We start from the raw sequence: 22,919 nt of genomic DNA on the forward strand, positions 1-22,919 counted from the left end.
TTGCCAAGCCTGCTCTGTTTGGATCATTTCCCTTAGCTCCTACCTGACTGCCCTTTGCTGAGATAAGATATATTCATCTTTCAAATCTCATCTCAGGGATCCTTTTCAGCCTGGGTGCAGTGGCTCAAACCTGTGATCCCAGCACTTTGGGAAGCTGAGACAGGAGGATTGCTCAAGACCAGGAATTAGAGAGCAGCCTGGGCAACATAGCAAGACCCTGCTTCTACAAAAAATTGAAAATTTAATTTTCATCATAGATGAAATTATGTATAGATGCATGATGGAGTGCATCTATGGTCCCAGCTATTCAGGAGGCCGAGGTGGGAGGATTGCTTGAGCTCACTGAAGCCTCAGATTCTTGGGCTCAAGCAATCCTTCCATCTCAGCCTCTCTAGTAAGCTGGGACCATAGGTGTACCCTACGACGGCTGGCTAATTTTTAAATTTTTTTGTAGAGATGGGGCTGTAATCATGCCACTGCACTGCAGCCTGGGTGACAGAGTGAGACCCTGTCTCTTAAAAACAAAAAAAGCTTTTTCTAATACCCCATGGAGGGGACATTATTTATCACATGCTCTGATAGGACCATGTCCCTTTCCTTTGAGAGAACTTAGTTTGTAATCACACATTAGATAACGTCATTATTTGATGATAGACTGAATGTCATGGTTATCTGTAAACTCTATGAGGGCAGGGGCTGTCCCTTTGGTCACCACCACCTCTAGCCCTGGCAGGTGCCCTTCACCATGTGCGGTGGATCCATACTGGTTGGATTAGTGACAGCTGAGGTCCGGGTGGCTAAGTGGTTGGCCTGAGAACATCCACGTGCTATGGGCGTCTTGGGCTTCCAAGTCCAGGGTTCTGCCCACCTCGTTGCAGATGCTTCCTGCAGTGCTGTGGACAGGTCCATCCACTCTAGTCCGTGGTTCTGAAAAGCCCCTGAGAAACATCATCTTGTTTAAGAGAAATCTGTCCGATTTATGTGGATAAGAACAGGATGGCAAAGCATCTCTTTACATTTGGTGGCTGCGTCACCCAGAAGACCTGTAACAAACTCCTTGCTTAAAACCCCCGTGACCCTTCCCCCTCCAGTCATCTGCCACTGTGCTGCTAAGCAGATCTTTTCAAATCAGGCAGAACTTTCTAACCCAACTGCATGCAATTCCCTATCCCTTCTCCAGCCGTTCCCAAGCTCTCTTCTGCACAGAGAACATCCTTCTGCTTTCCTGCCACCCTATCATGTCCTTCGGTCTGGGCTGCAAAACTCTTGAGCCCCCAAAACAAACGCCGCTCTGGTGTTCCCGCACCCATCTTTGCCCCTTGTCCTGTGTAACCCTCCCCTCCTGCCCTCACTTCTGTGCTTGTAGATTTGCACGTCTCCAGTATTAGTATGTTCTCCGTCAGCTCTGTGTGACTACGACCTAACCTAACATTTCCTTTTCGCTCTCATACCACTTACTTCATTATAATTTAAGAGAGGGAGCTAGAATATGACATTTCTTAGTAAGTTCCGGAGTATGTAATCAGTGACTCTCAGCCAAGCTGTGCCTGAGAATAAGCCAGAGAGCTTTCATCTCAGTCCGGATGTCCTGGTCCCATCGTGGGCCTGCGAAACTGGAAGAGCTGGGCTGAGGCATCCGTGCTTTCCCAGACCCAGAGTGACTTGAGTAGCTAGTGGGTGACAAAGAGTTAGAACCACAATCCCAGTTTCCCTGCTGTCTCTCTAGTTCTTATTCCTATTCCTTGGACTAAATTCTACTGAGGGGTATGAGTAGTTAATTAATTTGTATCTGAATGTGTCTGCATAAAATAATTTCTTCATTTTATAACTAGTTTTATCCCCCTCAATAATTATGTTTCCTAAGGATGTGGGGATTTTCAAGCTGACAAAAGCAGCAGAATGAAGCGCTCCTCTCCCCATTCGGTGCGTGCGGTGCCTGCAGGGCCAGCCGCGGGAACGGCCCCATCTTCCCTGGGCCCTGCCCGGGGCCTCCTGTGAGCCGTGGGCCTGCGCTTTGGGCAGCCCCTCACTTCTCCACCCCGGGCTCTGCTTCCACGTGATCTGTCCCCCAGCGTGCTCGGTGCTTCCTCTTTCCTCCTCTAGCCCCACCTGTCCGCGCGGTGGGCTCAGGTGCGCAGCCAGGTGTGGCAGAGGCACATTCAATAACCGAACAATTCCATCTTTGCTGGGCCGCTCTGTCTTGGAGCGCTGGATGGGAAGGCGGTGGGGACGTCCCGTGGAGGTCACCGACCACCCGTTGGCACCGTGGGAGGCCAGTCCACAGAGCTGCTCAGAAGATATTTTCATACCATTTTTGAAAAAATAGTTGGAAAGCAACAAAATCCTAAGCGAGGTGTGATCTCTGTGAACTAGGTCAGTGAAACAGCAGTGCCATGCTCGGGGAAGCTCAGTATGACGTAGAGGTTAAGCTGAGATCAGAGGTAGTGTCTCTGGCGTTGGATCCTGGTTCCTTTTCTCAGTAGCAGCATGATTCTGACAAGTCATTGAGCTTTTCTATACTGCAGTTTGCTCAGCCATAAATCAGGGTTAAATAAAATTAAATAAAAATGCCTACCTCATAGGTAATTGGAAGATTATTTTGAAGATTAAACAGCTTCTGGTTAAAAGGCTTATGATAGTGTCAAAAAGTATTAACTAGCATATCTCATTAGCTTACATTAGCAGAGCGTAATTTCCAGAAGCTTCCCCATACATTACATTGCTGTGTGTATTAACACCGGACCCTTTAACAGACAGCTGTGTGAACTACTCACATCTGCTTCTCTCTTTGCCTTTTGCATGTAGCCCTGGAAAGGAAAATATCCATGAGGCAAAGCAGAGAAGAGCTGATCAAGCGAGGGGTCCTGAAGGAAATCTACGATAAAGGTAAGGAGCGCTGGTGCCCCCCGGCCGAAGAGCCACGCTCGGAGTCCATTTGCGTATGTCTTGGAGTTGCATTTGGATTTCTGCATCACTTGATCAGGAACTGAACCCCTAAAACTGCAGACAAGTCTGGAGGGAAAAGAGAACATAGCAGATAGTGCCAAAGCTCTCAGTATTACACAGAAGGAGGGAAACATCTCTTTTCTCAGCATCGGAATGAAACGACAGGATGCTAAGAAAAACGATGCGGCCCTGGGAATGCTGTAGGAACCGGTGTGAGTGTGTTGGGGCACAGACACACACAGCTGGGGTGGGTGTAATTGCTTAGCCTCCTGCAGGCAGTAGGGTTCCCAAGACAAATGCTAAAAATCCACAAGCAACTAGGAGTTCCTTAACAGGTTGTTTTTTGTTGTTGTTGTTTGGCTTTTGGGTAGTCTGTCTCCCAAAATAGAAGAAATTAAAGGACAGAAAATGATAATATATAATTATATACATAAGATATTTTACATGATAATATATACAGTGCTTCAGATGCTCTGTAAGTGTGTCCGGAAGTGTTAACAGTGAATACTGTATACCTTTTGCCTAGTGGATCGCTGTCATTAAATACGGATGTATGCAGTGGTTTACACGGTATATCAAATATTCTTCTCTCCTCTTTTCTAAGAGCTTTGCTGGTTTAAATTGAACTTGCAGCTACACTTTCTACTCTCTTCTGTCTTCCCTTTTTTCCTTCTCTCCCACTCTGAGGACCACACTCTGCTGTTAGGGCTTTAAGTGCAATAACAGACCGTCGCTTCCAATCTCGTTACCATCATCAGTAGTAGTTGTCTGTGGCAGGTCTTCCTTTGTCTCAGGCTGGTGCTATTTCTTGGGCCAGATTATTAAATCACATAATATCCTACTTAATGACTCATCCTGGTAGTCAAAGTGCTCCTGTAATTCTGCCAAGGCAGTCGGTTTACCGTGTTTTTGTAAGTATCCTCCATGCCTCGTTTGTGTCCTAATACAGAAAGGCGGGTCAGGTTTCTGGGCTCTGGTACATCTCTCGGATTCCACTGTTTTGTGAGTTGGTCTTTATTCCTCTGGTACATCTTCCCGCATCCATTCCTGTCACAGGGCTTCCCAGTGGTACTTTTGAAGTATTTTCTCTTAGCACAAATTACCAGCCTGAAATACAAGCAGAAAGCGGCGTAGCTCTTGCCCTGCCCTGGCGGCAAGGGATAACGGAGGCTGTGTGTGCGGTTGTACTGTCGCAAAGCACATTCTGTCGTCATCAGAGCCTCCTGGGGCCAAGGATTCCCGGTGGTGAGTCACTTTACCTGTCTGCTTCTGGGAAGGCCGTACAGAATATAACTTCTTTGACTGATTAAGCTCTCCAGGGGAAAAGAATCCGTAATTTTGTCACTTTTCTCCAATGTCTTGCCTTTTGTTCACTCTGCCAACCCCCCACCCCTTGTGTTGACCTTAAATCTCCGTGCTTCGTGAGAAGCCCCTTCCTCCACATTCACTCCCCAGGAGAGGTGGAAAACATGTGACTACAGATATAATAAGCACCTAAGTGCTTATATAAATATTACGGTCCCAGCTAAAGCCTGATCAGATCCAATTAAACAGTCCCTCTCCTCCCTCCTCTCTTCCTGCAACTCGTATATCTCACCTATAAAACTTCAGAAATACTCTAAAGGAGAAAATACAGTTTTACTGTAACATTATTTTTATTACATCTAATACCTGGATTCAGATAAGTCTTGCCTAAGTGGCTTCCTAACTTAATGAAAGAAGTCACAGATCGTAGGAGCAAAAGCCCCATTTCATAGGGAAAGAAACAGAAGGCCATTGTGACAGGGCCTGTGCAGTTCCCTGAGAGCAGATGTACCTTGTTCACACCTGCTTCTCTCTCCGTCGGCAGGCACAGAGCGGACGCGCAGCCTGTGCTCCAATAGTGGTTGTCTGCTCCTCACCTGTCACTTGTCACAACCTCTTGTTTTATTTTCGTCTTTGCACTTATCACTGCCTGCTCTTTTTTGTTTGTTTGTTGACTGACTTTCCTTACTAGCACATAAACTGCAGGAGACCAGGGGCCTCAGAGGCTTATTGCAGGATCCCCCAAGCCTCAGATAACGTCTGATGCAGATTAGACTCTCAAAAATGTTTGCCGTTTGGATGATGGGAATAGGAGAAGAAAAGAGGGACTAAAATTAAAACATCATTGCACATAGTAGGTTTACAGGTTTGTGTTTGCTATGGGATTTTCTGATAGAAACACCCGTTTTGTAGCACCACGGACATTAACCTCATGAGCTTATATTACATTATATCAGCAGTTTGCAGCACGAGCCCTGGGAGCAGGTTACTTGGATTCAATTCCAGTTCCTCTGCTGACTAGCTGTGCAACTTTAGTCAAGTTGCTTAACTTCTCTGTGCTTCTGTTTCTTTATCTGAAAGTGTGGATAATGTTGTGATGAGGATTACATGAGACTGTACATGTAAAATAGAACAGTGGCTGGAGACCTGTAGGTTCTCAAGAAATGCTAACATGCTGTGATGCTTATTAGTTAGTCTCATCATCAGCATCATCCTTTATGCTTTTTCAAACCCTTTATGTACCTCACGCTAGGTGACCCTGTCAACAAGCCCAAGAGTTAGGAAAGGCAGATGTAACTGTCACCTTTTGGCTGAGTATTTGAAAAGTACGAAGGTCTACAACCTCCTCAGAATGTCCTTACTGATGTCAGCGTCCACGGAGAACCCAGTCTCCCACGGCCTAATTCGATTCCCTGTTTACGCCTCCACTTTGCTGTCCTCTGAGCCTCTCAGTGAGTCATTGTCCTGTCGTTCATCCTTCCCCTTCTATAATCTCATTCCTCTTGCTGTATGTGAGATTCTGGGGGGTAAACCAAATAAAATTGTTTTGCCACAACCTGATGAACAGCACGTAGCAAAGAGACTTTAATCGTTTTTTTCAACTTGTTAGTTTTAAATGTAAATTTCATAGATTGGGAGCAATCATTCCAGATTGCCTGGCTGGTGATTCCTCATTTTGTGCCACCTCCTCATGTTAGCAGACATGACTCTAGCTAGTTACCGGCAGCAAAATCATTTCCACCAGGGATGTGTGGTCTCGGGCAGCTGCCGCATTGATTCGTAATTGCTATGTCGGCCCATCCGCCTGCGTGCAGCCCTCCGGGTCCTGCCTCTGTCGGTGCCGCAGTCCTACTGTTTGTGTGCGTGACGCCACTAATGTGGAGAAAAGCAATTTGTTCTCTTTAGTAGGTAAGATTTTCTCCTCCATTCTCTTCTACATTATTGATTTTTGCCTAATAATGCCCCACTTGTTCATAGAAAGTATGAAAATAAACTATAGTGATTTGAGATTCATAACTATTTGAGCAGGATATGCTCAGAATTAATGAGGTTTTATTACTCTGACAGTTCTCAAAACTGTATTTTTTCGTAGCAGGTTAAAATCCCAACTGGTCAATGATTTCAAATCAGGCAAAATGAGAGTTTGTGCCTAAGAAAAATAACCCTAAATGTCTATAGGAACTAGCATAGGAATGCTTCATTTAATGAGATAGGTTAGAAATAAAGACCATATTCGATAGCTTATATATTTTTTTATTGGCTTCCATATAAAATCACAGAAGTTTAGGGTCCAGAGGAGCTTTAGAGAAAAGTTTTAAAATCAGAGGAAAGCATTTGATCTCTAGATATATTGAGGCCAGGTAAGACTGCAGCATACTTTGAAAACTACAGAAGAGAAAATTTTTCATTATGTTAGTTGCCATGGCAGGAGGGACATATAATTAGAAGTTATTTTTCTCCCATTTCCAAAATTTTCTACACTATAACTGTAATAATTTTATGAAGGACACAGTGTAAACATTAAGATGAACCATCAACACTCTAAATAGTAGACATGTCAAACCAACTAAGATGGAAAATAATCTATAATTTGACTGACAGCTTATTTTTATTTATGCCTCAATCTTAGTGCCTGTTTGCTTAAATTAGATCTTAATTTGAAGAAACTAAACAAAGTTTAATTAAAAAAAGTTCTCCTGCACTCCTGGAATATTCATTCATTCATTCATTCAACAAACTGGTACCAAAGGCTCTCTCTTTGCCGGGTAGTCATGTAGTTGTTGAACTACAGTGATAACCAAACAAGCAAAATCTCACCTTCTTGGAGTTCATGCTTTATTCAAGAAAATAAGAAGTAATAAGTATATTATATATTCTCAAGGAATAATGAGCACTCTGGAGAAAAAACAATTAGCAGGGAAAGGGGTTGTGATTTTAGGTAAACGCAATCGTGGAGGACCTCTTGGGGGAGGTGATATTTTCACAGAGACCTAAATGAGGTGATCAGGTGGCTAAAACGAGATCCTGGGCACCCAGACTCTAAAACTTGGTCCTACTGCTACTTTAAAGCAACATGTAACTTAATCCACAGGTTCTTAAGTTCTTTAAATTGACCCAGTATGTTTCTTTTAAACTAAGCCCTCTATATTGCATTTGCCTCTTTCTCACTTCTCTGTTAATCAGAGCAAGACACCCTGCTGCCCAAGGCCTGCGGTGGCTGCATACTTCACTCAGGAAGTTCCTGCATGATCTGCCCTCCAACCCCTAATGTTTGTTTTAACTCCCTACATACCTCCTACAAATTCCCTCTCCCTGGTACCACTGTAGAACCATCTTCTAGAACCCTCTTCCCCCAGATACCTGCATGGTTAGCTCTTTTTTCCAGTCTTGGCTGAGATGTCACCTTCTCGGGGGGTCTCTTCTGCTAGGACCACCAGGTTGAAAATTGTCATCGCCTTCTCTGAGTTCTTAGGCCCCTTACCCTCCTTGGCAGTTTTCTTTCTTCTTCTTTTCTTTCTCTCTCTCTCATCGTCTTCAAACATGCTTTCTAAATTATGTGTTCGTTATGTTAGATTTGGCTCCCCTATCTCTCCCCGCTGGGAGTAAACTCCACCAGGCGGGGCCGGGGTCTTTGTCTGCTCTGTTCACTGAGGTAGCCCGGGGTTGACAGCGGTACCTGGGACAAGGTTGACGTTCAGAAAATGCTTATTGAAAGCAACAAATGCAAGCGTGAGGTTATTTTTGCATGTTCATGTGACTTGGTGTATTCACCTGCACTGGCAAAATCCAGAACACTAGGAACACTGGTCGCCTTATTTATCATTCAGTTTTATGGTCCATGAAACTTTTATTTAAGTAGGTGGTATTATATTACGTACATACGAGGGCTGTCCGGAAAGTATACAACCAAATAGAGACATTTATTGTATTAACAATGGCTGGATACTTTCCAGACAGCCCTCATATTTAAATACATGGATGCCAAATACTTTCGGAGAGTGTCTCTATGTGTTATGGGGGAAAATATACCAAAGACAGTATAGATGTCCCTCGGTATCTGTGGCGGATCAGTTCTAGGACTGCACCCCCCCCCCACACACACACACACTAAAATCTGCACATGCTCAAGTCCTGCAGTCGGCCCCTCGAAACTCGTGTATAACAAAAGTCAGCCCTCTGTATATGGGTTTTGCATCCAGGGAATACTATATTTTCGATCTGTGTTTGGTTGGGAAAAAAAATAAGTAAGTGGACTCACGCAGTTCAAAGCTGCGTTGTTCAAGTGTCAGCTGCATACTGTTTGACTTTTAGTAAAATAGTGATGCTATTTCTCAAACTTAGCAGGGATCTCAGGAAAGTCACCTGGCCTAGCTACTGTTATTATTCCAACGTAGAGATGATGCAACTAAAGCCCAAAGAGGTGATTGACTTCACCTAAGCCCTAGCCAGTAAGTGTGAACTCTTAAAAATCTCTGCTAAGACCACATGTCCTTCATTGGGAATTTATAGGAACACAGGAAAGCTGTACACATTGGTAGTTGGAAGATCTTAATAAATATTACTATTAGTGGTTATTGTATATAATCTCTACGAATAACCACACAGCTGTATTTATAGAATGCTAGGGGTAACAGTGGTGGTTGTGCTATTGTTTTCACCACTGGATTTCCCCGTGAAACCTCAGTTCTCATAATGTCACTTGCTTCGTGTAGTATGGGTTTATTTAATTTACATGAATGCGTCCCTTGTGGGGGCTTGGGGAGAGAGACCCTCTCTCTACCGTCAGATGAAATCACGGCATCCCTGCGTGTTAGACAATTCTGCGCTAAATGTGTCAGCCTGCAGTGATGTAGTTGAGGCTGCTCAACCCACTGCAGCCCACCTAGGCCTGGGAAAAGAGATAATCTCACAGGGAGGGGGAAAGAGCAGGAGGACGTGTATCTTGCAAGAAAAGAATAAAACTGACAGTGTCCCAGAGAGCAGCTTCGCTTTTCATTGTGTGCTGGGAATTAGAGATAACATTTCATAGCAAACAATAAAGTGCATTGAAGTGTGTTTTTCTTTTCCTTAATCAGGTTAGAGCAACATGTTGGAGGTTGTTACTTTTAATTATAAACACAAACAGAAGCTTTCTGCAACAGACAACTCTTTTACACAGACGTTGCGTTTTTCCTTCTCTGGCACCGGGGAGGAAAAAGCCTGATATTTAAATGAAAAGGTCATCATCTTTTAAAAATAAAAACTCTTCTGTATTAGAGGAGACAGATGTAGGCTTGAGCCTTCTTAAATCCCACGGTTTATCTGGTATTCCAGGTGCATAGACTTTCAAAATCTTGAAGTTTATAGGAAATGCTTTTCACAACCTTTACCAGGCACCGTTGCTAGTCACCATTTTTAGCAGTTTCTGATGTCTCACCTAGAAATGGCATCTTCGGAAAGCTGTGATTTGGAGTAACTGTGTGAAAATGAAAGGAGCGTTTGCTTCCAGCATCGGCAACGTATAATCATTTGTGTAGCACCTGAGCACTTAATACAATGGATTTACCTAGACTCGTTTTTTAAACAAAATTCACCTTTAAAAATGTAAAGGTGTCAAATGGAGACAGATGGAAAGTGGTTTAAACAATAAAGAGAAATTGTGATAAAAATTATCCTAAGCAACACTGTTCTCTCAGAAAACCACTATTCCAAGCCAAAAGAATTAATGAAATCATTATTATTATTTTAGTAATGAGTAAGCATTCCCTGGTAAATTTATTCATTCATCACATATTTGTGAGTACCTGTTATGTTGCAGGCACCATTCTGGGCACCAGGAATGCTAAAGAGGACAAGCCAGGCACTCCTGGCTAATAGAACTTACAGTCCTGGTGATGAGTTTAGGCAGCTTGGCAATTATGGTGGAGAAAGTATAGGATTTGCAGATAGCACCTGGAAGCATCACCCACCCAGGCCTGGGGACTTAAAGATGGCATCGTGGCAGGAGCGGTGTCTTAGAGGAACCCTGCGGGATGTATAAGAATTATCCTAGAGAAGATGGGATGGTTAGGGGGAACATTGCAAGCAGAATTCTAGCACAATTGGAAGCACCAAGTTGGGAATAAACTGAAGGGGAAGAGTGAGTGCCCAGCATGTTTGTAAGGGAAAGGGGAGTCAGGGCAGATCATGCAGGCTGGAAAACCGTACTCAGTGTTCATTCTTTAGCTCAAGAACAGTGAAGAGCTGTTGGGAGGGTTTTCTACACAATCAAACTTGTAGCCTCATCACTGGGCCTATAGGGGAGTCCCAGACATGAGTCAAGGAGATGAGTTAGCCGCTCTTGCTGGATTCAGATGATGTGATGGTGGGTAGCGGGAACGAGGGGAGTAGGCATGGGGCAAAGAGAGAGAGGACAGATGGGAGAGTCATAGGAGGACAGGGCAAGAGGGCCCTGTGACAGCTGAGATGGCGGGGGAGTGAAAGAAAGGAAGTGGGCAGGGATGATACTTAGGATTCAGGCTTGGACGACTGGGTGGGCCAGGACAGGGCCACTCAGTGAGCTGGCAACCCCAGAGAAGTGAGTTTAGGACACAAAATATTGTGATGATTTGGCCCTGCTGAGTCTGAGATATCTAAATGTCTAAGTAGGACACTAAAGACATAGATGTGAAGCTCTAGAGGCTGATCTGGGCTGCAGATAGTTTGGAATCGTCAGTGAATACACAACATACACATTGTGGAGTTTTATAGGTGGATGGTATTTCTCTGAGAGAACGTGGAATATGAAAATAAGTGGCCCTGACAGAAAACCCCATGGAACCCCAACACTGAATATTCAGGGAGTAAAAAAAATGATCTGGGAGTAAGAAAAACCCTCAAAGACTGAGAAGTGGCCAAAGAATTATTAATAATAGGAAGTAAACCAGAAATACCTTTTCATTGCATTATGGAAGCCAAGCCAAGAGGCTGTGGCTTAGTGAGGGCGAAAATGGTCCACAGTGTCAGATGCAGACACGTCCAATAAGATAAGGAACGAGAGAAAGACAAGGAACAAGAAGTGTCCTTTTGATTATTTTTGTGCTATTTAATTATAGGTTGTTCAGTTACCTGTGAAGCCAATATGCAGTCCGCAGGGTGTAACTTAAGATGCTCTGCTTGCAAATAATAAAGACCGTAACTCAAAGAGGCTGAAAAATAAGCAAATTTAGAAAATCTGCAAGCACAGCTTTGTGTGTTTATCCTCTAAAGTATCCCAAATGCCTTCAGCAACGCTTAGAGAGTTCGTCGGTGCTCATTTCAAACTTACTGTGTGAATGAACAAATGCATCTCACATGATAAAGTCCAGTGGAAGGGCAGCTTCAGGGCTGGTTAGTTCGTCAGCTACGTAACGTGGCTGAGGGATGCCATCCTCAGGTCACAACTCGTCACAGTAACAAGATGGCTACAGTAATTCCAGCCTCGTGTGCACATACCACTGTATCCAGAGGAATGAGAGAGGCCTGTATCTTCTTAGTATCTTTTACTAAGAGCAAATAAACATTACCCCAAGCATTCTTCAGAATCACCCTCCTGTCTCACTGACGAGAATTTTTGGAGATAACCACTAGATATTTTCCCCCTAATTCTGACAAATGTTTCCATAAACTTAAGTATTGCAAGGACAGTCAGCTCGCTGGGTGCTGCCGCCTGGTGTGAATCCATGTTGGAATACCGCCGTGAAACCACCCTTTCGAACCGCCTGTCTGGACGCCTCCTGTGAGCTCAGAGCAAGGCAGGGCGCCTTGAGCACAGCGGGCATCCTGGCCTCACCCACCTGCCCCAGCCTTCTGATGCCCTGTCCTCACTCCGCCGTCACTGACCTGCGCTGACCTTTACCATGAGAAGGCCAGCCAAAGTTTGGGAAGCTGGCAGCTAGTAAAGGAAAGCTGGCCATAGCTTAGAAAACCTTTTCCAGACCGGACACAGTGACTCACACCCGTAATCCTGGCACTCTGGGAGGACGAGGGGGGCGGATCGCTTGAGGTCAGGAGTTCGAGACCAGCCTGAGCAAGAGCGAGACCCCATCTCTACTAAAAATAGAAAAATTACCTGGGCGTGATGGCAAACACCTGTAGTCCCAGCTATTTGGGAGGCTGAGGCAGGAGGATTGCTTGAGGCCAGGAGTTTGAGGTTGCTGTGAGCTAGGCTGACGCCACAGAGAGAGACTCTGTCTCAAAAAAAAAAAAAAACAAACCTTTTCCAAATTCATACTTTTGCCTAGGACTTAAGGTAGAGTTAAACAAGTCAATGGGGCATCAGCCTTAACCACCCGCCCCCGACGTCCCCGCCAGGAAATATCTGTAAAACAGCAGTACCTGTGGGAGTCCCGAGCCTGGGCTTCCGGTCCTGGCTCTCTCATTTTCTATCAGTAGAAAGTACAGCACACCTTTCATGTCTCTGGACTCTGCTTTCTGGCTGAGTATAACCCCACGAGCCCAGACTGCTCCAGCCTGCAAGGCCACGCTTTCCTTTAACCCTCACTCACTATTCCAGGCCCAGCCTGTTGGATCGAAGGCGTTCTGTTAGCAACCAGGTGATCGTCCTCACGTCTCTGGGAATGCCCAGGGAATGATGAACTCTCCGACTCCATCCCGGCCCTTGCTGTCCTCTCATGGCGTTGTCAGAGGATAAAAGGACATAGCCCGACTTGGGATCCCAGACCACTGCTGCCTAGAGTCAGTGCTCAATAGACGTGAGCTCTGGTCTCCACCGGCCACCTGCCCTGTGCTGCTCTTCCGCCCTCCCCTGATGCTCTCCCATGTCCTCTTTGCCCTCCCTGATTCCACCCAGGCAGAGCTGGGACTCCACTGTGAGACCCCAGGCCTGTCCAAAGGCCCTGCCCACCTCTGTGGCTCTGTGCTGCTGCTCTCAGGGCTCCCGCTGTCCGCATGTGCTCCAGAGCTTGTCCCCTGTCCCAGCGCTCCCGCCTTCTCACCAGTACAGTTTCTCTAAAGGGAATACGGTCCACTAAGCCGACTACTCATTGCAATGGAAATTAGTTTAGCAGCATCACTATAACCTCTTAATTCCAGAGATGGATTTACTTTCGCACATGTGTTAGGCCCATCATTTTGATTTTTAAGTCTACCCTGAGCAGTGCTGCCCAGTAGAACTTTCGGCAGGAATGGAAACATTCCATCATTCGTGCTAGCCGATACACTAGCCATGTATGGTTGTGGAGCACTTAAAATGTGGTTAGTCTGACTGCAGAACTGCATTGTGAATTTTATTTAATTTTAGTGAATTTGAATAACATCACATGTAGCTAGTGGGTCCCCTTTTCGACGGTTCACCTAGAGAAATAGAGCTGCTTAAATTCTGAAATGGTCAGCCCCTATCTCTTCCCTCCCCCGGCTCTAGCCATTAAGGATTTTTATAAATCTTGAATTCCGGTCTGAGCCAGGCTACCCTATTAACAATGAGAGGCCTCTTGCACAATGCTATATGATTCTGTGAGATTCAGACTATCCTACTGCATTGAAGAGAAACTGTGACATTGCGTTCATTTTATATTCAATCCCTGCTCTAGTTGCATTTCTGACATCAAAATGCCCAGGGATAGCAAGATGGTAATTCCTATTTCCAGCTGCAAATCATAAAGCTAGAGTCATTACCAGAAATAGCGGTGGTCAGAACCATCAGAGTTCATCAGGATAGATAATGTCAGAGCCAATGCACTTGACATGAGGATTGCTGAGGAGACATAACCATGCCTAGGACAGGTTAAAGAAACGCATCTGGGAGACAGGCACAATTTGATGCAACAAAGTGTTCGTGTCACCAATAGGCTCGAGTTCCAAGAAACGGCCCAGATTCCACATGAGCAGTGGTTTCTTGACCATGAGATGCAGTCAAAGGGGTAAATACTAATAAATTCAGCAGGAAATAGCTACAGGGACGTGCAACTGAAACAAGCTATTCAAGGTCAATGTCTTTGCCACTTTTGTGATGGAAAGTCATTGCACTTCACATATTTAATGTTTTAGCAAAGACCTCTGTACAAAAAAGGAAAAGCCTACTAAAATCAAAATGGGATATTAAATCCAGAACAACAGCAACACTAAAAAAGCAAGGTGATTCTTCGAGCACAGAAACACGTACCATTCTATTCCGTGTATGAAATCATCCAATCAGAGTGTCACAGAATCAATTAAATTCTGAGATTGAAATACATTTTGCACAGATCTTCAAGGCAGTTGGTTCAAAAGGATTCTGAGAGTCACAAAGATGCCTGTGTCAAAAAGTAAAGAACCTCGTGGCTCTTGAAAAATTGTTCTTGCGTATATGCTAACTATATGAATAACCCAAAGACTTCTACTGCAGATAGAAATAGAAGATAAACTGGAAGATTCTCTGATTTATGGGTTCTGAGCATATAGATTGCTTGGTCCTATGGATCCTTCAGTGTCTGCCGTAAATCCTGATGGGGCACAGACAACGTTTAAACACATACATAAAACATGCACACACCCACACACACACACACACACACATACACACTGCAAAATGACCTTTCCTCACTGGAAAAGAAAACGTGCCAAGGAGCTCCTGCGGTTGTTTGTTTGTTTTAAATACGACTTTCAAGTCTTTTTAAATGCCCGAGAATCAAAGGATTATAACACTCCTTAGAAAATAGGTAGTGTTTAATAGAAATATAATGCTTTCTATACTCTATATATGTTTAAAATTCTATAAAATTATACATGTAGTATCACTGTAGTCATATCAACTCCCTAAAATGAGACAAATTGAAGAAAATACCTCCAGTGGAAGTTGACAAATGCCAGGGAGCTATTTTCAACTTCTTAGGCTTAAAGCTTTTAATCCATCGATGAAATCCTTAGACAAGTTATTTCTTAGTTAACTGTTGCTCTAGCATATCATTTCACTGACTGTGGGAGCCGCTAGCAGCTTCAATTGCAGTGATTTAAAAGATTATTGGGATTAGCAGAAATGTGTTCAAAGCTCTGTGAGTTACAAAACAATGGCTAAGCCCCCTTAATGAGTGCATTTTTTTTTTCTAGTGGAAAATATATATTAATGTAAAAAAAAAAAGGCTCGCTAATATTAGGACCACCACCACAACCAGAGTCACACTTCTTTGGGTAGCACCTTCAACTCTGAGTCTGAGATGCGCTTTTTGGTCAAAGGGCACGTCTGTGAAGCTAAAATGGGAACAGAACAAGCTGAACAGCAGCTCTTGTCTCAGAGGGAAAGAGCAATTAGCAAATGCTTTCTTTAGGTTCCTCTCCTGTGTCTTCACAAGGATAATTATTTGCTTCAACATAGAGTGGCTTGACTTTTTTTATTTTGCTTTAATTATAGACATTGGTGATCATCAGTAAATTGAAATGTGTTTGAATTTTCACAAGCGTGCATGTGTAAATTCTACACATTTGCATTACCAACAAAGACGCAGTGTAGCTAAGGCTTCCTAATGTTTTCAGCCTGAAATTGTCACATGACATTTCACTTATGTAATAATGTGGTTTTTACAACAGAAGCATAAATGTAACCATGATTTCATGATGTTGTTCATTATTCTCTGCTATAAGGACTAACAGTTAACAGAATTTGAGTTTTAACTGTGACAACTACATGTCTTATTTGTAAAGGATTGCTGGATTCTTCTTGCCATCCTTAAGGAATTAAGATTTCAAAATAAATCACTTTAAATGAGATCTCACACACCACATGGTGCTAGCTCAGCACCTATTCATTACGTGACTTCGCAAAAGTTACTTCTAGTGTTCATTTTTCTCTATAAAATTAGGATAATTTAGGTACTAACTTCATAGGATGGATGGACGGATAGATAAAATGAACACAGCCTCGCACATAGTAAGTTCTTGAAATATTGTTATCTTGTTTCAGGGGTGGTTAGTATTACTATCACTATAAAATGTCCAACATCGTACTTATTATAAAATGTCCAACATCGTACTTCGCACAGAAGATACTCCAAAAATGTTTCTTTTGTCTTTCATTTCTTCCTCCCTGTCTCTCTACTGTGTACAGAGGCTTTGTATGTAGAGCACAAACCTCTGGATCTACACGGAAATTTTACTTAGTAGTTTTTTAAAAATAAGAATATAAAATTTATTTCACTAACAATAAAGCAGAAATCCATTAGTTTACTTCCTAGTTCTTGCTGTAATAAGCCCAAACAGTAAGTCAGACAGGAGAAAGAAAAGCTGCATATAAAATACTTTGCTGTATTAGCTCATCTGTCATTTCTTGCTGATTTGCAAGTTCTTTGGGGGGCTTTTTTTTTTAAAATCTCTTCCAGTACCCATACAGAGAATACATTGATCTGGAAGCAAGTAGGGCATCCTCTAACACAGCACTTTTGTTTCCAAGGGACAGACACCGCGTCCCCAGAAGTGAGGTAGCTTGTCGCATCCTGTGACGGCAAGGATGGCAACACAGCTCTCCCCACACTCCAGGCTGGGGCTCCTTTCTGCTGCAGCTCCTGCTTCTTTACACCTGAGAGTAAAGGCGAGGTGCTCGCAGGCGTCCCAGGAGAGCGTGGTTTATAGCTGATGACACCTTCCTTCCTAGCGCCTATCCGCCACTCCTTCGATTTCTTTTTACCCGAGATGGAAAAAGCATTCTCTTCCCTTGAGTCTTCAGATTGTTATGGATTTCAGGGACCCACGTTTAGCACTCTTCTTCTGTCTCTGAGTTTCTGCATCATGCAAGAAATAAGACAAAGAGGAAAGCAAAGTAGAATATCGCCTTTATCACTGTTAAAAGCTGGCATGGAGGAAGTCAGATGGGCCTGATAATTCTTCTCCCCCTAAGCCTCAACCTGGAACCAGCCCACCAAGTGGGGAAGTCGGAGTCCTGAATCAATACTGATCCAGGCTGGGAAGGAGAGAGGATAGATGGCTTCGCCCAGTGGAAACACAGGGACCAGTGCTTATGTCCCAGCAGTGAGGTAGCAGTGGCAAGGGTGGGGGCAAACATCAGGAGTGCTTGGGGGAAATTCCTCCTCACAGAAACCTGAGGAATGGGTTATCCCCTCTAACAAAAACCATTATTATTTTCATTTAATTTAACATGGCAGCATGCAATTTTTCTGTATCAGCTTTTATAAAGGTAAGCATCTTTACAGGAAAATAAAAGTTAATGGTCATTAAATTCTACTTATACCGTGCCCAATTCACTTCAGAACTTGGCCAACCTGCACACGTATTTCGTTTCGAGTCATTGCAATCAACATGTGCATAGTGTTCCGCATTCCTGCTTTTGTACTTGACATTATTTCAAACACGTTTTCCTGCAGCAACGTCACCCACACGGCCATTTCATCCGCATTTCTCTCATTCCTAACAAGGTTATGCATTGTACAAGTGGCACCTGGGCCTTGATTTTTGTTTACCTGAACAAATACTCTTCCTACTTGGAATAGTTTGTTCTTTTATTAGTTATATTTAGCACACACGTTTCCATTGTGCTGCTTTTTTCTTCTGTTTGTTGTACGGCATTTCATTTTGCAAATTAAAAATCAGAAAGTTTTGGCCGGACGCGGTGGCTCACGCCTGTAATCCTAGCTCTCTGGGAGGCCAAGACGGGCGGATTGTTTGAGCTCAGGAGTTCGAAACCAGCTTGAGCAAGAGCGGGACCCCGTCTCTACTAAAAATAGAAAGAAATTAATTGGACAACTAAAAATATATAGAAAAAACTAGCCGGGCATGGTGGCGCATGCCTGTAGTCCCAGCTACTTGGGAGGCTGAGGCAGGAGGATCGCTTGAGCCCAGGAGTTTGAGGTTGCTGTGAGCTAGGATGACGCCACGGCACTCTAGCCCGGGCAACACAGTGAGACTCTGTCAAAAAAAAAAAAAAAAAAGTTTAAAAATATAAAAATTACAATGTTTTAACCATAAAATAATAAATAAATAATACATTCTATCATAGTGTTCTTCAAATAGGTCTTCTCATCTTTGTTGTTAATTTTTTCCTGAGAATTTTACAGTTACATTGCATCATAGAAATCATTTTCCACATTTCCAAATCTAAATATAGCAGAAAATATTTTTAAACATATTTTCTCTGGTGTCCATATATCCTACAAATTTTCTGATGAGAATTTTACAGTTACATTGCATCATAGAAATCATTTTCCACATTTCCAAATCTAAATATAGCAGAATATATTTTTAAACATATTTTCATATAAACAATAACTCATATCAGAGAAAATCAGATTCAGTGGTGAGCTTAAATTTCTTAGAGTATTTTGTTCTTTAGAATTAGAACTGACACTTTCTTAAATTTCGAAGGGCCATGAACCTTTTCAGAGTGAAATATCCATTCTTCATACAATTTTTTTAAAGTAGAAATTGCTGTTACGTAGGTATCCATGAGATTCTCCGTGGTGACGTTCACCTATAAAAACAACTTCAGTTAACGTTGAGCTTTGAGAAAATTTAATTGAGCAGAAGTTGATGTTGATCACCCCAAACCAAAGAGTATCTCTAAAGCAAACAAAGAACAACAATGAAACAACAAATGATCAAAAACAAGCAGAAAAACACTTGGAATACAGTCACAAAGGCGACATCCACTAGAGACGGATGCAATTAAACTAAACCAAGCAAAAAATTTTTGAGTGTGTCTTTTGAGCCAAGCCTCTGAATCAAAACTTTTACATAAATCATACTGACATTGAGAACAGTTCTGTGCAGGACAAGATCCTGCCCTAACGTGTAGTATGCGTCTATTCGGAGCATACGTCTTCTGTCTTCCTTCACCCCTTATCTTCCTTCATCTACTTCTGAGGGCTTAACTTCTCCCAACTCTCACAGCAGGTGGCTCACGGTGGCTCCACCCTGGGTCTGCCTTTCTGCAGCCCGCCCCACCCTCTTCCCCCACTGCATGTCTGTTTTCTCCTTAGCATTTGGCACCACACCTGATCCGGAGGGGAGGAAGGCTGGGGTGTGGTTAAGCTCCAGGGCTCTGAAGGCAGCCAACTGGGCAGTAGTTTCTACGTAACAAGCTAACGGCAAACCTCTACCTGCCTCATGAGCTCATTGTGAGGGTTGGTGGTTTCTGGTACGTGTCGCATGTTGTTACTACAGGCTTCAACAGCTGTTTGTCAACTGAATGAATTCATTCACTCTCACTGGTTTGGTGTTAGCTTGACTCTCCTAGCATCTTTGTTTCTTATGCCTCATGAGAAGAGGAGGATAAGGCCGGCACAATTTCCATGGCCAGTTTGACATCTTAGATCCATTGCTTTCTGTCTCATTATTTCAATAAATTCATGACATTGACCTATGCTAACTTGAGCCTACTGCTCTCTGCTGCTTTTGTGACCTGATTCTACCTTGGCAGATATGTCTGCCTCTGGCTCACTTCACCCTCCTGCCCTCTCCAGCCCCGTTGTCCTTTGTGACAAGTTCATATTCGTCATCCACAGTTAGATGCTGCAACCTCCTGCTTTCGTGTCCTCTCTGAGGCTTAAACCAACCATCTCTGTTGCATGGTGGCCACACCGTAAGTGCTTCTCGCCCTGAACTTCATCGTGACCAGGCGCAGTTGTCGTTGCAGGCTCTCTTGCCTGCCCAACTCCTTACCCCTAACCCGGTGGTTCTTACGCTGTGGGACCCTGACCGGCAAAAGCAGCACCAGCATCACCCAGGAACTTGTTAGACATGCATGTTCTCAGGTCTCCCCCTGCACTTACTGGGTCGGAGATGCAGGAGGAGCCCTCCAGGGGACCGTGATGCTTGCTAAAGTTTGAAAACCGTTGCCCCAACCCATCTCATCTCTTCTGCCTTCTCCCTTCCTCCTGTTGGCATTTTACTAATTCCTGTAGAAAGCATCTTATGATTGGAGGTCATCGTGTGCCATTTTTGAAAGCCATTATCATAGAGAACTTTAGAAGGTAAAACATCAAAATAATTTCCAACACTCAGTGAGCGCTATCTCATCCATGATAACAAGAGATGGCGATGTCCTGGGTAGGTAAAAGCGCAAATCATCCATTTTAATCTGGAGGGTTAAATTCTTCCTGTGAGGACATGGGGACAGGCTTTTTAAATAATGCGAATTTTAAAATGCTGGTAAAGAAGCTGATAAACAGTACTAGTAAATAGTAAAATGACATGGACAGCCTGACTAATCTTCAGATTACTCGCACTTAGAATTACCAAGCATTAGGAATACCCAGCTAAGTCCTTAACTTGATGATGGGTATACAAGGACCGTTACAGTAATGTTTCTACTGTGTGTGTGTGTTTGAAAATGTCATTAAAAAGATTGTTAAATAGTACTGAAAAGTGGCAGAATCATTCTATCCCCATATTATATGACTCAGAATCAAATGATTTTCACTTTTGTTAACTACCCATCTTAGTCATAAATGATAATAATGAATGTATTGTACCTATTAGTTTTACTTCTACTAGATATGTATATGTGTGTGTGTGTGTGTCTGTGTACCTGTATGTCTGTGTGTATGTCTGTATAGATGGATGGATGGATGAATAGATAGATAAAATGGTTACCAATCTTAATGTTAAAGAAATTACCAAAAGCTAAGATATGTTTGTGGTGTGTACATTGCTGCTAACTGTGTAAATTGGAAAACCCTTTAGAAAAACAATTTCACAACATCCACTGGACTTTAGAATATTAATAAACATACATTTCATTTATTGGAATTTATTCTAAAGGAAAAGAATTCTAATTGCAGAAAAAAGCTGTATATAGGAAGATGGTCTTTGTTGCATTTTTTTCATAATAGCACAAAACTATCCTTTTGTGACCAACCATAGGGAGATAGCTAAGTAAACATCTGTATATTCATCCAGTATGATCATTAAAATGCTGATTATGCCTATTATAATGCTTATAACAGTAGGGAAAAAAGCAGGACACAAAATTTGATACATAGTAGGATTACAACCAAGGAAAAATATGTACAGAAAAAAGAAACTATTTCTGTTGACTAGAGTGATGCTATGATCAGTACCTTATATCGTCTCCCATTTTTATTTTTTCAAAGGAAATGTATATTTAGCATTTAGGACAAGGGAATTCCCAAGCTTGCTTCCTCTCCAGAGTGATTTGGGCCTTTGTGCCTTAACAAAGGCACTTTTAATCCATAGGGAGCTCAATTTTTCAAGAGTCAATATGTGCCAAGAGGAGTGAGCAATACTGCTTCTCTGTTACTAGCCTAAGCCAGCTGCCTTCGTGAAACCAAGATTCATGGAGAGAGTTTCCAGTAATCCAAATGCAGTTGCGTCTGGTTTTTTTTCCCAATGTTGCTTCTATGGTATGTTTATTAATAACTGTTAAAGTATACGCAGCCTTGTCCCAAAGAGGCAAAACTTGGCAACAGCACTGAAACCCCCTTCCCCTCCGGTTGTCTCAACCAGGATTTTCACTATACCTGGAACATGAGAATCAAAGTGGTTTCCTAGAGATGTTTTAAAGTGAATGGCAGCTGCATCATTATTCCTCCAACCGGGAACTTTAAGCAGAGCTACTTCCCATGGCGTCAGTTTGAACATGCTAAATAAAAGCACGTTAAGAGGACTGGGGAACATCCGTTATGGGATGGTGATGCATGAACACTCAGCCCTTCCCATGCCGAAGACTCCCAGTTCAGCTGTGTAATTTCCAGAGCATTGGCTTAGAGTCTGCTCTGCTCTCGTTTCCTTATTCATGAGTAGTAATCATATTGTTGATCCCAATTATAATGACTGCTGCTACCATTTGGGGCATACAAAAAGGCTGAATTAAAAGAAGAAAAAAAAACCAACACAATCTTCAAATGCCAGTGCTTGTCTGCTTCAGGTTACTATTTTGATATTCATTATATTTTTTCCATGTTTACAGGAGATTCAGGTCAAATACCGTATGTCCTTGAATCATATGCTATTTAAAGCCTGAGGGTTTGTACATTTCTCTATTGAACATACATTCACTGGGCCAGTTCTAATTGGTGGGGGGATAGAGGAGTCCTGTATGTGTGTATATAAAGATAGATACAGATATAGATATCATTGCTAAATAAAATCATAACGATGGGTGCAACATAGCAAAAGGAAAGGAGTATTTACCCAAGATTCACCTTGGAGTCTCCTCATTGTTTCATTTCTACAAGTAAGTCATCTTTCTTCTGGTTTTACATCAGGTATTTGCTCTGCTGGTTTCTGTGTTTCTGACGAGGTATAACTTAGTCTTTCATCTGGGTGTTTATTCATCTTACTGGAATGGCTTTCAGTCCTCTTTAAAAATTAATGTGACTTTAATGTCTAGTTATCTAAGACTCCCCTGGGCTAGGATGAAATCACACTGGGGGAATTTCGATTTGACAAATGGCCATTGTACAGGAGCCTTTGATCCGCCACTGTGGTGTTAACTAGCTAGCCCTTGTTTTGCTGAGCTTGAAGCAGGATCAAAGTGTGCGGCACACGGCATGATCGGTGGCCGGCACTGGGAGAATCCTGGCACTTCCCGGCATCCTTGGGCGATTAGAGCCCACTCCCACCCAGCTTTAGCACCTAGAGAAATTGGACACAGAGGTAACCTGAAGAAGGAATGAGTCTTTTCCTGGGATCTTGCTGCTTGTTGAGTGACATGAAGCCCTTTGCTCCCTGAAGTAGGAATTCCCAATCTTGGTTTTCCAACCTCT

The 22,919-nt window shown here is 43.0% G+C and overlaps 1 protein-coding gene across 2 annotated transcripts in view; it reads left to right on the forward strand.

Annotated features, from left to right (window-relative positions):
- The window catches only part of PHACTR1 (phosphatase and actin regulator 1), a 561,725-nt gene that overhangs the window by 447,131 nt on the left and 91,675 nt on the right, over nucleotides 1-22,919 (forward strand). For both annotated transcript variants that reach the window (XM_012653162.1, XM_012653161.1), the window contains one exon: nucleotides 2,806-2,886. In XM_012653162.1, coding sequence (XP_012508616.1) covers nucleotides 2,806-2,886 — 81 coding nt within the window. The remainder of the gene's footprint in view (nucleotides 1-2,805; nucleotides 2,887-22,919) is intronic.

Source organism: Propithecus coquereli, unplaced genomic scaffold, assembly GCF_000956105.1.
Source record: "Propithecus coquereli isolate 6110/MARCELLA unplaced genomic scaffold, Pcoq_1.0 Scaffold416, whole genome shotgun sequence".
Classification (NCBI taxonomy): Eukaryota; Metazoa; Chordata; class Mammalia; order Primates; family Indriidae; genus Propithecus; species Propithecus coquereli.